The following is a 15,639-nucleotide window of genomic DNA, read 5'->3' as shown; positions in this document are numbered from 1 at the left end:
TAAAAACCAAAAAATCAAGAACAAACACAAAAGGCATGTTGTTCCGAATGAATGGACAACAATGCCCAAAGACACACTGCAACATCTTGCAGAAAGTCTTACGAGAAGAGTGGAAGTGATTTTACTGAACTTCCTGTGGGGTCAGTGCCCACATGGCCCAATAGTTTAGTGAACATAGGGCATCTGTTTGGTGGTTAAAATAATTTTGAATTATGTCATACAACTTGCAAAAATAATTTCCTGCAATTCTTCTGAATTTATAAGCATGATATGCCAGTGAACATATAATGTGATGGTATTATCACTATGCATCCTGTTACACATTAAAGCATTGTTGTGTTTAATACCAAATGGTCTAGTGCAGTGATTCCCAATGTGGGTGCCGTGGCACCCTAGTGTGCCATGGGAAATCATCGGGGTGCCACGGAAAATTATCCAATTTCACTTAATTTGTCCGAAAATCTTTTCTAATTTCTAATTTCTATGTTCATCTATCCATACTAGTGATGTACAGAACATTTACATGCTCTTCCATTAGCTGGAATAAGGTACAATAAACCTGTGTATCCCCCTTTTTTCTATTTACTGGAAACATCAAAATAAGTCATGGCTTATGTGAGTGTTTAATTAAACAGGCCCAAATTTTACACTGAGTCGATTTGTGAGTCAACAGTTTTATCATTTTTATTATGATATCATTATTTTTATCTTTATTGTATTTTGTTATTTTATTGTATTTTTATTTTCTTATCATTGTTTCAGTATTCATGCTTTTGTGACATTTTTGTTTGTGCCATGGTGTGCCATGATATTGTTCTCACGCCTGGATCGGAATACAAGACAAATTTGATCCCTTACAACGGCACGATGTCAGACAACTGCCTTAAAATCCTAGTATGTCTCGGTCAGAACTCTGACAACACTACACAACACTATACTATGCTAGCACCGTATCCCATCACTTATGATCAATGGGCTAAAAATCTTCTCAAATCAAGCTGTCGGGGAGGAAGGACCGCAAAATGTGTCAATGCTACCTGATGATATACAGTATGTACGGAAAGATTTCAGACCCCCTTAAATTTGTCACTCTTTGTTATATTGCAGCCATTTGTTAAAATCCTTTAAGTTAATTCTTTCCTCATTAATTTACATAAAGCACCCCATATTGACGGAAAAAAAAACGTAATTGTTGAAATTTTTGCTGATTTATTAAAAAAGAAAAACTGAAATAACACACAGCCATAAGTATTCAGACCCTTTGCTGTGAGACTCATATATATAACTCGGGTGCTCTCCATTTCTTCTGGTCATCCTCAAAATGGTTCTACACTTTCATTGGAGTCCAACTGTGTTTGATTATACTGATTGGACTTGATGAGAAAAGCCACACCCGTGTCTATATAACGCCTTACAGCTCACAGTGCATGTCAGAGCAAATGAGAATCATGAGGTCAAAGGAACTGCCTGAAGAGCTCAGAGACAGAATTGTGGCAGGGCACAGATCTGGCCAAGGTTACAAAAAGGTTTCTGCTGCACTTAAGGTTCCTAAGAGCACAGTGGCCTCCATTATCCTTAAATGGAAGATGTTTGGGACAACCAGAACCCTTCCTAGAGCTGGCCGTCCGACCAAACTGAGCAATCGGACGAGAAGAGTCTTGGTGAGAGAGGTAAGGAAGAACCCAAAAATCACTGTGTCTGAGCTCCAGAAATGCTGTCGGGAGATGGGAGAAAGTTCTAGAAAGTCAACCATCACTGCAGCCCTCCACCAGTCGGGGATTTATGGCAGAGTGGCCCGACGGAAGCCTCTCCTCAGTGACACACATGAAAGCCCACATGGAGTTTGCTAAAAAAAACACCTGAAGGACTCCAAGATGGTGAGAAATAAGATTCTCTGCTCTGATGAGACCAAGATAGAAATTGTTGGCCTTAATTCTAATTGGCATGTGTGGAGAAAAGTAGGCACTGGTCATCACCTGTCCAATACAGTCCCAACAGTGAAGCATGGTGGTGGCAGCATCATGCTGTGGGTGTGTTTTTCAGCTGCAGGGATAGGGAGACTGGTTGCAATCGAAGAAAAGATGAATGCGGCCAAGTACAGGGATATCCTGGACGAAAACCTTCTCCAGAGTGCTCAGAACCTCAGACTGGGCCGAAGGTTTACCTTAAAAAGAGACAATGACCCTAAGCACACAGCTAAAATACCCAAGGAGTGGCTTCAGAACAACTCCGTGACTGTTTTTGAATAGCCCAGCTAGAGCCCTGACTTAAACCCAATTGAGCATCTCGAGAAAGACCTGAAAATGGCTGCCCACCAATGTTCACCATAAAACCTGACAAAACTGGAGAGGATCTGCAAGAAGGAATGGCAGATGATCCACAAATCCAGATGTGAAAAACTTGTTGCATCATTCCCAACAAAACAAAACACATGGCTGTATTAGCTCAAAAGGGTGCTTCTACTAAATACTGAGCAAAGGGTCTGAATACTTATGGATGTGTGCTATTTCAGTTTTTCTTTTTTAATAAATCTGCAAAGATTTCAACAATTCCATTTTTTTCTGTCAATATAGGGTGCTGTGTGTACATTAATGTGGAAAGAATGAACTGAAATGCTTTTAGCAAATGGGTTCAATATAAAAAAGAGTGAAACATTTAAGGGGGTCTGAATACTTTCCGTTCCCACTGTAACCGTTACTATAGCGACAACAACAATCATGGAAGAAGAGCCACTAATTTTGATTGCTGCAATGTTTTCTTTTTGAAAAAAAAAGAAGAAAAACATGTGTGGTGTCATCCCTGGGTGCTCTTAAAGAGGGCGATTTGGGCTTTCCATTCCTCGAGGAGAGCGTAAGGTAATATGTACTTTTAATTCCGCTAGCAAGCAGGCAACATAACAATACGTAGCTAGCGAGCTAGCTCGCTAGATAGCTAGCTACATAGCGTTATGTGGTCATGATAATTGTTGCACCCAACATCAAAAGTGCAGGGGCGCTGCTGCCATAAATCCACCATCTGCAATTTCATTGTTCCACTCATCCCTTTCTCTTCACCATGGTGCATGCGAATAAATGTTGACAATGGCGACCAAGGGAGGCAGCACGCAATCCTATTGGTTGACGCCATGGAAGATATTCAAAAGATCAAACATGCTAGACTTTTTATTTTGGCATTATAGGCCGACTCCTAAACCAAATAGTCGATTGTGGATTATGTCACTGCAAGCAGTTTTGTCGTTCCTGACAAAATGTCGAGCCTGATATTGAAAAATCGTCCGTGATAGGAAATGGGGAAAATAATGGGGCTAAAATGATCCTGATCCATGAATGCCTTGGCTCAATAAAGGTTGGGACTGGTGGTTCATGTGGTTAGGGCTCCAGGTTTTCATTCAGGTAGCCTGTGATTGACTCCCACTATGAGAACTTTGTGAGAGATCAAACAGTTAAATTCAATGATAGGTACTATAAACAATTACTCACGTGTACTTGCAATTAATGCAGTGCAAGCAACTCAAAATTATCTGTATCATTCTCAGATGCCTTTTGAATATGAGGATTTATTGCAGGAAAAAAAACCCTCAAGCCTAGGGGTTGGGGGTTTAGTCAGTTCTTGTCGAAGTGTAGATTGGCTGCCAACCAACTCTTACGGGCTGGCCACGTGCAAAGCCAACTCGGCCACATTTTGTTTACCAGGGTGAGCAGATTGTGAGGGGACCCGCCATTCTGATATCTAAAATATTACAGCAAACGTCAATTTAACACTCTTTCAAAAACATTTGCTTCAGTTTTGTTGTTATTAATCTAGCAATCATGCAAGAGGAAAACCTAACCTCCATTAACACATTTACAATGATGTGTTGTTATGTTGCATGTGTAAATGTGTGTCCTTGTTTAACAGTGAAATTCTAGATTTGTATACTAAGAACACAATTAGCATGCTGGACTGGGAATTGCGACCCCTGCCAGCATGAGCAGTGTCTCTTCACATTCGCTGACAAGGCATTAATTTGAAATTTGTCATGTTGCAACGGCCGAAGTGTTGGCAGCTAGTACAGTTCAAACACACACTACCAAATGCGCACCACCGTCACTGACACCCTGACAGTGGAATGGGTATGTGTTGTACAACACGAGCCCACAATGTCTACTGTGCAAGGCTGTCACTGTCTGGCCACATGAATTTGAGAATACAAAACACATAGATATCAACACCATCTGGATTATCATTTTACAAGCAAAAGCATTGACCAGTATCACAGCACATCTGCCTCACAGTTCTAAGGATCGGGGTTCAAATCCCGGCCCCGCCTATGTGGACTTTGCATGTTCTCCCCGTACCTGCGTAGGTTTTCTCTGGGTAATCCGGTTTGCTCCCACATTTCAAAAAAATGTTAAATTATCCGTAGGTGTGAATCTGAGTGCAAATGATTATTTGTTATTTCGATCAGTTCAAGGTGTACCCCTGGGATAGGCTCTGGCACACCCGTGACTCTACAGAGGATGAGTGGAACAGAAAATGGATGGATGGATTCTATATAATAATAATTTCAAATTTAGTGAATCAATCAGCACAGAGAGTACCTTCTCCATATTTCTCTGAAATGTTTTTATTTTGTCCAAACCAATACCATTCAAGGTATTGGTTTGGACAAAATAGGTATTGGTTTGGATAGGTGGCTCAGAAAATGGATGGATGTAATGGTTAGCTAAGTCTACATCAGTATGACAGTTAAGACACTTAAAATATTTATTTCAATAAAAATATCTGCAACAATAATAAAGTGTCATGAATGCAACAATTTGACCTTGGAATGGATTATTATTTCCATTATTTCCAATGTGAAAACTTTGGAAATATGAAATAAATTACCAACAAAGTACACGTGACAAAGCAAATGTATATTTTGTTCAGGGTAGACAGACAAAAAAAGGACAATGGGCCTCATTTACAAATAAACGCACAGAAATATTCTCACTCTGCGGATAAATTGAGCATATACACAAAATCACTGTCAGATTGCACCACTGTGCATATGTTCGTGAATCAGAATTCATTCTAAATGACAAGCTCGTGGCTGTGAGCTGCAATTTGCTTAAACCGTGCCCCTATTAATCACTACCAGCCCTCCCAGTTAACATGGATATTTGATGTCTCAATCAATGGCAGTGAATGTGTTAAAAGGACGTCTGTCTGACGCATTTTAGCAAATATGTGGAGGTTTAAGTCACAAAAGATGGCTGATGCAAAACTTTCTTCATCTTTATCCTACATGCTTACATACAGTATTATAGTCATGTTAATCCTTTTTAATTCATTATGTAGTTCAATTCGATAATGTAGAACAAAACATATGCAAAAAAACGATTTAACAGCTGGAAATGAGCAAACGCATACGTCGTTAAAAAGAACTCCGATTGCAATGACGTTTGGTTTATATGATCTCTTTCGATGTAAGTAATAATTTCCAGGTTGATATATTTTTATGAAATGTTATTTTAACATTGGTTGCCATTGTTGTTTGTGTCGCTGGGTAGTGACGTCAAAAGGGGGTCTTCCCAGTTTCGCCAGTGTTTTTGGCATTAGCTACAGTAGCAGCCACAGCAGTGATTAACGCTGTTCAGCCTTTACACTTTGAGCCAGAGTGTGATCAAAGACATGAGGAGAGAGAGGAATTAACCAGCAACGAAAACTGAGATGAGAATGAAGATGACTGGCATAAAAAAAGCTTGAGTTGGTCATTTTTGGGTGGCGTCTTGGCTGTTGCTTGGCAAGGCCGACTGATGAAGGAGAGCATGTCGTGTATTATAAAGAACTGCTTTCATTTTCGCCGCTGGTTGTGTTCACTGGAGTCATCAAGTCAAATAAACACGCCCTCTGAGTTACCGTAACGATCTCCATCCTGTCACATTTAACCGAGTAGTCGTGGGCCGTAATTGGCGAATGTACATCAGCTTGCCATTCATTCCTTGTACAGCTACAGTACATCGCAAATCAGTGTGGTGTGCTGTGGTGAACACTGTACACTTAGTATTTTATCACATTTATTAAACCATCAAAAGATAGATTAATAGTTAAGGAAGAAGCGGGTTTCTAAAGAGAGGGTGAGGCGAGAATAAAAGGAAGCGTGTTAGTCTCGCTGAAACCAGTCATTTGCACTGCAGCTGGGTACACAAGCTTTGCTTTTTCATCCACAAGCACATTATAGATTATGAATATAGTTAAGTATTGATGTAAAACAATATCTGATACTTTATATACTATTTATATGGCTTAAGTCTGCATGGTGACGCGATTAAAACCCGTAAATGTACTGTATTTTCAACATGAGGGAAAGCTTCTGTGTATTTAGCTGTAAGCTGCCGCTAGGTGTGCAGCGGCCTTTAGCTTGGCAAAGGGCAGCGATTTTTTTTTTTTAAATGACGGTTTAGGATAAAAGTGTGCAATACAAGTTTTTACATTTAACTAATATAAGAAAGGGCAATAATGTATGGCGGCGAACAGCAACCCTTATATGTCATCAATCTCAGAATGCTTTGCGCATGCAAAACTGGCGGAAAAGCTATTACTATAACGTAAAAGAATAATTTATAAATATGAAACACTATTTCAAAAGTAGAGGTCGGTGGTTATATTTTAGGAAATATTTGTCCTTAAAATCAGGGTTCCCTTTAATATACATGGTAAGGAATAAATATAGCACAGCAAAGAGGCATTTGTCGTTGATAAAATTCAAGAAATTAGCACTGGAATCGAAATAAAATATACAAGCCATATACTGAGGTGAGTACGTCACAATTCAACCATGCCAGAGGTGGTGTGTGTGTACTGTGAATTGATCAACATTAGCACATGCTGAATCACAGAAAAAAAAAAATAGAAATCAGACCATTATACGGATTAGAAAGAACACTGAAGCATTGAAAAACCTAGGAAACAAACTTTGATTGCATTTTCTCGTTGAGTGTCAACGTCGGTCGTGCACGCAGACATGTCGGACTAGGCACGCATACTGTATATACAGTACATGCACATATCCTATTGTACAAGGCAGCGCTTGAACGGGACGAGGGTAAAAGTGATGGGAAGTGTCCTTTTAATTGTTATTTACGTAAGTCAATCCATTAGCAAATTCCTGGTTTGAGTTATTGTCGCCGACCTTATTATTATTGTTTTTATGAATGGCAATTGTTCAAATACGTTGTGCATCTTAGGTAAAAGACGTGTGTTTGAGGTATATTTGATGGATGATCCTGCATTGTTTGTGCGTATACATGGTCTGAGTATGTTCTAAATTTGTTTGCAGAGTACGAACAAAAACAAGTATGAAAATATTGACAAGTCACAGGTTTGTTCGTCAAATGTGCGGACACACACTTTAAGCACAAATCTGTGCTTACGCACCGTTAGTAAATGAGGCCCAATGAGTTTTTATTTGGGTTTAAATTTTTGTTCCATAGTGTACAGTAGATCAAGACAAAGAGATTGACACAGAACTGTAACTTTCACTTACAGGTACGTCCACATATTTTGAGGCAGCTTTCACCTTGTCATAAAGGAGAGAGATATGGATTAAAAATCACGTTTCAGGAATAAATGCTTCACCATCAAACTGTAAAGCTTGCATTCGAATACCTATTGTAAATTTGGTAACAACATTTAAATGTGGTTATTCATTAACCTGGCTTTCGTTGAAACACATTTTTTTTTGCTGTTGGTTAGGGGGAGGAAGAATTTATTTTATGTTCATATGTAACTCTTTCTTACGTACATTATAATTAGTGAGAAAAGTGGCAGGTAAATATGTCTAATTTCATAAAAAGTCGCCAATGGTGTAGTGCTGGGCGATCTATTTAGAAGATTGATTGGATCAATAGTTCATAAATGCTCGGTAAGGAAAAAGGGGATCATCGATCTTCTATGCTTTTCGCTAGTCAGCGAGACTTCCTCGAACATGGAGGAGAAGATGCTAGCGTCTAAAAAGCCATAAATAGTCCCAAAAAGGGCACGTCTATCACTGCATTGTATTCGTTCCACATGACATCACGTTTCTTCTTCTTGATTTCCGGCAGACTGGGCATGTTTAAGTGCATTGCTTCCACCTAATGGTTAAGTCATGAACACCTACAACAGAGCCAAATCCTGAGAAATACTGTACATTCAAATAACAAATATTGAAGCCATGATATATTAACGATTACAACTGTAGAGTAGTCATTATGTCCTCTCACATAATATACTGCAATAACGGTACAGCATTAATGTCCATCCATCCATTTTCTACCGCTTATCCGGGTCGGGTCGCGGGGGCAGTAGCTTTAGCAGGGACGCCCAGACTTCCCTCTCCCCAGCCACTTCATCCAGCTCTTCCGGAGGGATCCCGAGGCGTTCCGAGGCCAGCCGAAGGACGTAGTTTCTCCAGCGTGTCCTGGGTCGTCCCCGGGGTCTCCTCCCGGTGGAACGTGCCCGGAACACCTCACCAGGGAGGCGTCCGGGAGGCATCCGAATCAGATGCCCCAGTCACCTCATCTGGCTCCTCTCAATGCAGAGGAGCAGCGGCTCTACTCTGAGATCCTCCCGGATGACCGAGCTTCTCACCCTATCTCTAAGGGAGAGCCCGGACACCCTGCGGAGGAAACTCATTTCGGCCGCTTGTATCCAGGATCTTGTTCTTTCGGTCACGACCCACAGCTCATGACCATAGGCGAGGGTAGGAACGAAGATCGACCGGTAAATTGAGAGCTTCGCCTTTCGGCTTAGCTCCTTCTTTACCACAACGGACCGATACAAAGTCCGCATCACTGCAGACGCTGCACCGATCCGTCTGTCGATCTCCCGTTCCATTCTTCCCTCACTCGTGAACAAGACCCCAAGATACTTGAACTCCTCCACCTGGGGCAGGATCTCATCCCCGACCTGGAGAGGGCACGTCACCCTTTTCCGACTGAGGACCATGGTCTCAGATTTGGAGGTGCTGATTCTCATCCCAGCCGCTTCACACTCGGCTGTGAACTGCTCCAGTGAGAGTTGGAGCTCACGGCTTGATGAAGCCAACAGAACCACATCATCAGCAAAAAGCAGAGATGCAATACTGAGGCCACCAAACCAGACCCCCTCTACGCCTTGGCTGCGCCTAGAAATTCTGTCCATAAAAGTTATGAACAGAATCGGTGACAAAGGGCAGCCTTGGCGGAGTCCAACCCTCACCAGGAACGAGTCCGACTTACTGCCGGATATGCGGACCGAACTCTGACTCCGGTCGTACAGGGACCGAACAGCCCGTATCAGGGGGTTCGGTACCCCATACTCCTGAAGCACCCTCCACAGGACTTCCCAAGGGACATGGTCGAACGCCTTCTCCAAGTCCACAAAACACATGTAGACTGGTTGGGCGAACTCCCATGCACCCTCGAGGACCCTGCCGAGGGTGTAGAGCTGGTCCACTGTTCCACGGCCAGGACGAAAACCACACTGCTCCTCCTGAATCTGAGATTTGGCTTCCTGACGGACCCTCCTCTCCAGCACCCCTGAATAGACCTTACCAGGGAGGCTGAGCAGTGTGATCCCCCTGTAGTTGGAACACACCCTGCGGTCCCCCCTCGGAGGTCTTCGAAGTATTCTACCCACCGACTCACAACGTCCCGAGTCGAGGTCAGCAGCGCCCCATCCCCACTATACACAGTGTTGGTGGTGCACTGCTTTCCTCTCCTGAGACGTCGGATGGTGGACCAGAATTTCGTCCGGAAGTCTTTCTCCATGGCCTCACCGAACTCCTCCCATACCCGAGTTTTTGCTTCAGCGACCACCAGAGCTGCATTCCGCTTGGCCAGCCGGTACCCATCAGCTGCCTCAGGAGTCCCACAGGCCAAAAAGGCCCAATAGGACTAACTTCTTCAGCTTGACGGCATCCCTCACCGTTGGTGTCCACCAACGGGTTCGGGGATTGCTGCCACGACAGGCACCGACCACCTTACGGCCACAGCTCCGGTCGGCCGCCTCAGCAATGGAGGTGTGGAACATGGTCCACTCGGACTCGATGTCCCCAGCCTCCCCCGGAACATGAGCAAAGTTCTATCGGAGGTGGGAGTTGAAACTCCTTCTGACAGGGGATTCTGCCAGACGTTCCCAGCAGACCCTCACAATACGTTTGGGCCTGCCACGTTGGACCGGCATCTTCCCCCACCATCGGAGCCAACTCACCACCAGGTGGTGATCAGTTGACAGCTCCGCCCCTCTCTTCACCCGAGTGTCCAAGACATGTGGCTGCAAGTCCGATGACACGACCACAAAGTCGATCATCGAACTGCGACCTAGGGTGTCCTGGTGCCAAGTGCACGTGTGGACACCCTGATGCTTGAAAATGGTGTTCATTATGGACAATCCATGACGAGCACAGAAGTCCAATAACAGAACACCGCTCGGTTTCTGATTGGGGGGGCCGTTCCTCCCAATCACGCCCTTCCAGGTCTCACTGTCATTGCCCACGTGAGCATTGAAGTCCCCCAACAAAACAACGGAGTCCCCAGCAGGAGCGCTCTCCAGCACCCCCTCCAAGGACTCCAAAAAGGGTGGGTACTCTGAATTGCTGTTTGGTGCATAGGCATAAACAACAGTCAGGACCCGTCCCCCCACCCGAAGGCAGAGGGAGGCTACCCTCTCGTCCACCGGGGTGAACCCCAACGTACAGGTGCCGAGCCGGGGGGCAATAAGTATACCCACACCTGCTCGGCGCCTCTCACCCTGGGCAACTCCAGAGTGGAAGAGAGTCCAACCCCTCTCGAGAGGACTGGTACCAGAGCCCAAGCTGTGTGTAGAGGCGGGTCCGACTATATCTAGTCGGAACTTCTCAACCTCACACACCAGCTCGGGCTCCTTCCCTGCCAGAGAGGTGACATTCCACGTCCCTGGAGTCAGCTTCTGTAGCCGGGGATCGGATCGCCAAGGTCCCCGCCTTCAGCCACCGCCCAGCTCACACTGCACCCGACCCCTATGGCCCCTCCCACAGGTGGTGAGCCCATGGGAAGGGGGACCCACGTTACCCTTTCGGGCTGTGCCCGGCCGGGCCCCATGGGTGCAGGCCCGGCCACCAGGCGCTCGCGTTCGAGCCCCACTACCAGGCAGCATTAATGTACTTGACATAATTTAAAAATAGGGAATTTCAGACAAACTGTTCTGGAAGTGAATTTCTTGAGGGTAGCAGCTCTGCAGGCATAGCCATAAATGCAATTTTACTCATATTTGGCATAATTTCTTCCGGTGTTTCGGTTTTCGGCTTTGGGCTTCTCATTTAAAATTTTTTTTTCTGTTTGTTTTTTCGGTCAAGAATTTTTATTTCTGTGAATAACTACTTTTGAGATCATTACATTTTGAAATAGCTGCAGGGAAATGTAATGTATTTATTCGTGATGTTTATAATTGTTAAATAATCATTCTGCTTTGTAATGTAAATCAATTTGGTCTCGTCCAGTTGTGTACATTTATAAACTTTAATACAATAAATATCGAGTCATATCGAATTTCGACATTCGGGGGAAAAAAATGGTGACATCAAATTTAGTCCATATCGCCCAGCACTGCAATGGTGTAAAAACTGTGTTTGAAATAGACCATGTATTATTAGTTAAATTTTTAATAAAGTAGTTCACTGTATGGGCATGACCATGCAATAAATGACTTTATTTAGCTTAAGGATAAGAGAGTAAGTAGATGACCTTATTTAGTTTAAGAATAAGAGATTACAATATTAAGGTAAATGCAGACTAGCACCGGATAACAGCTCAATGAAAGTGAAACATCCAAAAATGTTATCTTTGTTCCTAGCAGTGGAAGATTCCAAACAGATAAGTACATTGATTGTAAGAAATGGCATATTTGAAAGCATTGGTCCATCTAACCCTGGCCTTACGTCACTCTACACTTTTTCTACTCTTAGCAATTCTGTAGTTAATTAGAGAGTGGGATTCCACCAACAGTGAGGTTTTATGTCTGAAGGGGATTGTTACAATCACAGTTTACAGAGGATCTTTAATTCTAATATTTACTTAGAATAAAAAATTGGCAAAATATGAACCTGTGTATCAAACCTGTTTCTAAGGCTGGATAGCAACAATGCTTGACATTATAATGTGATTATATGACTACACAATGTCTAACAATAATGCTGGAAGAATGTAGAATTGCATGTCCCCCCCAAAATTTTCCATTGAAATCAACTTACTGTGAAAGAAAGGAAAGAAGAAAAGAGCGTTCCCTCATCGTATCTGGAGAGTTTTGCTAAGACACTCTCCAGAATAACCACAAACTGAAAAAGAGCAGAATAAAACGGGACATAATCAGGAACAGTCAAACTCTATCTTGACCTTTGTTATCAATCTTTGCATAATAATAAAGTATAACACAAAACCAATTAGATTTCGGTGAGAAGCCAAACATTGCTGATCTTACAAAAAATAGATATAAAATTGTACCCTATACTGTAGTATTCCGTTTGTTTGACTGTCGATACTGTTATGAGTGTGTGCATTAGCTATTTATCGGGCTAAGGTTGGTATTTGTGAATTTATTTCATAAAACTGTGACTGTAGCTGGTGTTTTAAACAGTGGCTTTCCAGTCATGTTCTTTTTATCCTCAACCATTTTAGTGACTTATCAAATGTATGAGTTGAGATTACTCAGATTTATTTTTTTGATAAGAATAAGAGCCCAGTTAAATTTAGAGTATGTGAGTTATCGCTGCCACATTAAAATCCCACAGCCAATAAAGCCAATTAAGTGCATCATGGATGTGCAGGTAAATAACTGAGCAATAAATTTTTTTTAAAAAAGGTCACGATGCACTGAATCCACACTAAATGAACTGCAATATGGTGAGGGATTCCTGTAGTTTTCAGATGCAAGTGGAGAAAAATCAGATGATAAACTTGACATGAAATGTTCATTGTGGTACAAGACAATATATTACTTTTGATGCAAGCACTCAACTAAGCATAACAAATTAATGACGTTATACAAAGCACAGTTAAAGCAATTGGGCACTTCACCTTTGCTACCAGCAGGGTTATCATCTCCTTCACCATTTCCTCAATGAGATTGTCAATTTGAGAATGGTATTGTCTCTACACACACAAAGATACAAAAAGAAGAGAGAGAGGGGGGGGGGAAGAGAGAGCACATGTGTGTGTGTGTGTGTGAGAGAGAGAGAGAGAGAGAAAACAGGTTACTGACTCATTCACACTTTCACTGTTACATGATGTCAATACATTTTCAACACACGATGAAAATCTTGATCTTAACTGATTCATTTGTTGCGTATACAGTGTAATTACTACATTTTCAATTATTCCTTACATTACCTTAATTTACCCAGTTACATTTCAATGAATCACATCATTATTACAACCCCAATTCCAATGAAGTTGGGACGTTGTGTTAAACATAAATAAAAACAGAATACAATGATTTGCAAATCATGTTCAACCTATATTTAATTGAATACACTAGAAAGACGAGATATTTAATGGCTTTATGGGTGTAACACGTTCCAAAAAAGCTGGGAGAGGTGGCAAAAAAGACTGTGAAAGTGGAGGAATGCTCATCAAACACCTGTTTGGAACATCCCACAGGTGAACAGGCTCATTGGGAACAGGTGGGTAGAAAAGGAGCTTTCCTGAATTGCTCAGTAATTCACAAGCAAAGATGGGGCGAGGTTCACCTCTTTGTGAACAAGTGCGTGAGAAAATAGTCCAACAGTTTAAGGACAATGTTCCTCAACGGACAAATTGCAAGGAATTTAGGGATTTCATCATCTACGGTCCATAATGTCATCAAAAGGTTCTGAGAATCTGGAGAAATCACTGCATGTAAGCGGTCTAGCCCTACTATGAGTTGGTGACATGGAATGCTGGAACGTGACAACAAGGTACAACGAACTGGCGACCAGAAAGAATGAGACACGATGTTAAATGCGTGGGGTAATTAGGGTAAACGAGGCACAGGTGGGGAAGATGCTCTCAGGAGCAGGTGTGTACGAGACGGGGGGAAGACAACAACCAGAACACACACCCATGACAGTTGTAACACAGTGGTAAACATGACCCTGTCCCAGCTTTTTTGGAACGTGTTGCAGCCATAAAATTCTTAAGTTAATGATTATTTGCTAAAAACCATAAAGTTGATCAGTTTGAACATTAAATATCTTGTCTTTGTTGAGTATTCAATTAAAAATAGGTTGAACATGATTTGCAAATCATTGTATTCTGTTTTTATTCATGTTTAACACAACGTCCCAGCTTCATTGGAATTGGGGTTGTTGATCAAATAAAGTTGTTCAAGAGGGAATTCGCTCATTAGCTGTTTAGTCCTTCACCTCTGCTGTTTATGAAAATTCACTATGGCTGTGACAGTGTAGTGAAAAAAAATCATTTGATACTTAGTTATTTTGAAATGGGATTGTTGACTATTGTAATTATTGTTCATAAATAATATTGATACAATCAGCAATTAACTAGATTTCCATATGTCACTCGAACTGTTTGGCTGGCAAGGGAGCTTTTAACTCAGCCAAAGAACTGCTGTCATGGAAACTCAGAGGCAGTGTTACCATGATGATTCCTTTTGTTTGCGTGTGTGGCACCAACAGCACAGCTAAGGACTGAGCAATAATGAATTCATTGTCAGTAATTGGAATCCGTTTCAAGATTCTGCGAAATATGAGATCTCCCACTTCTACCCCATGTATATTCAATGATATCCACGCATATGCTAATGGTATCCAAACAATTAAAGTGGACGAAGACAAACAGGGAAAACTGATGACTAATTATACAATTGGGAAAAGGAGGGTGTGATTACAATTTAATTTGTGGCCACACTTACCCAGTCTCGAACAAACTTTCACAAGACAAAGAGGAGGAAAAAAAAGCAGCTGAGAAGCAGAGAGATGGAAGTGACATAGCACATGTGAAATTATGTTAATCATGTAAAAGAAATTAGAAAAAGAAAAAAAAGCTGCAAATATGACAGAAAAAAATACATGAAAGACAGTGACCGTATTAAGACGATATCGGCTTATATTGTCAGAATTTTAACAATGAAAATAGATTTTCTAACCAGATGTGTACCAAAGAGTAAACTCGTTTAAATCAATTTTACTCAAGTTTAAATCAATTTTACATTTTTAACAATAAATATTTATAATTTTTCTTCCACATTTAAATATGGTCAGCATTATAGCTGAAAGCATGTGTAACAGCGTTCCCCTACTCTTATGTTATTTTTGGTTCTACCTCTTGATCCAGGTCCATGGCACACAGCTTGGCAGATTGGGCCTTGGCATCCACCATGACGTTAAACATGGTGCAGATAGACTGCGGCACTCTGAAGTCTGTAGTCCGGCTGCTCCTCTGAAGCTTGGCTTCAAATGCTGCGCGCGTTCTTTTGGAAAGACAAGACACTGGGGATTTTTCCCAAAAATATAATCCCACAAAACATCTCAAATACATACACGCAGATATATGTATAATATAATATTATTATATGTTTATACTATTTAATGCGAACAACAGTTTATAGTAACTTACTCAATACTTAGTAAGGACTTTAACTAACATTTTAATTGATTTTTTTTCCCCTTTAAAAGTGTAT

General features: G+C 41.7%; 1 protein-coding gene across 14 annotated transcripts in view; it reads right to left on the bottom strand.

The window, feature by feature from the left end:
- The window catches only part of cadpsa (Ca2+-dependent activator protein for secretion a), a 215,140-nt gene that overhangs the window by 42,325 nt on the left and 157,176 nt on the right, over positions 1-15,639 (bottom strand). For 6 of the 14 annotated variants that reach the window (XM_061687059.1, XM_061687055.1, XM_061687060.1 and 3 more), the window contains 5 exons: positions 15,282-15,429; positions 14,872-14,886; positions 13,038-13,112; positions 12,215-12,298; positions 7,511-7,543 (listed from right to left, as the gene is read on the bottom strand). In XM_061687059.1, coding sequence (XP_061543043.1) covers positions 7,511-7,543; positions 12,215-12,298; positions 13,038-13,112; positions 14,872-14,886; positions 15,282-15,429 — 355 coding nt within the window. Of the gene's footprint in view, positions 1-7,510; positions 7,544-12,214; positions 12,299-13,037; positions 13,113-14,871; positions 14,921-15,281; positions 15,430-15,639 lie in introns of those variants that run through there. The other 8 variants (XM_061687056.1, XM_061687061.1, XM_061687068.1 and 5 more) reach the window with 4 other exon arrangements.

This window comes from Phycodurus eques, chromosome 10, assembly GCF_024500275.1.
Source record: "Phycodurus eques isolate BA_2022a chromosome 10, UOR_Pequ_1.1, whole genome shotgun sequence".
Lineage (NCBI taxonomy): Eukaryota > Metazoa > Chordata > Actinopteri > Syngnathiformes > Syngnathidae > Phycodurus > Phycodurus eques.
This window is presented reverse-complemented; position numbering and strand designations above follow the sequence as displayed.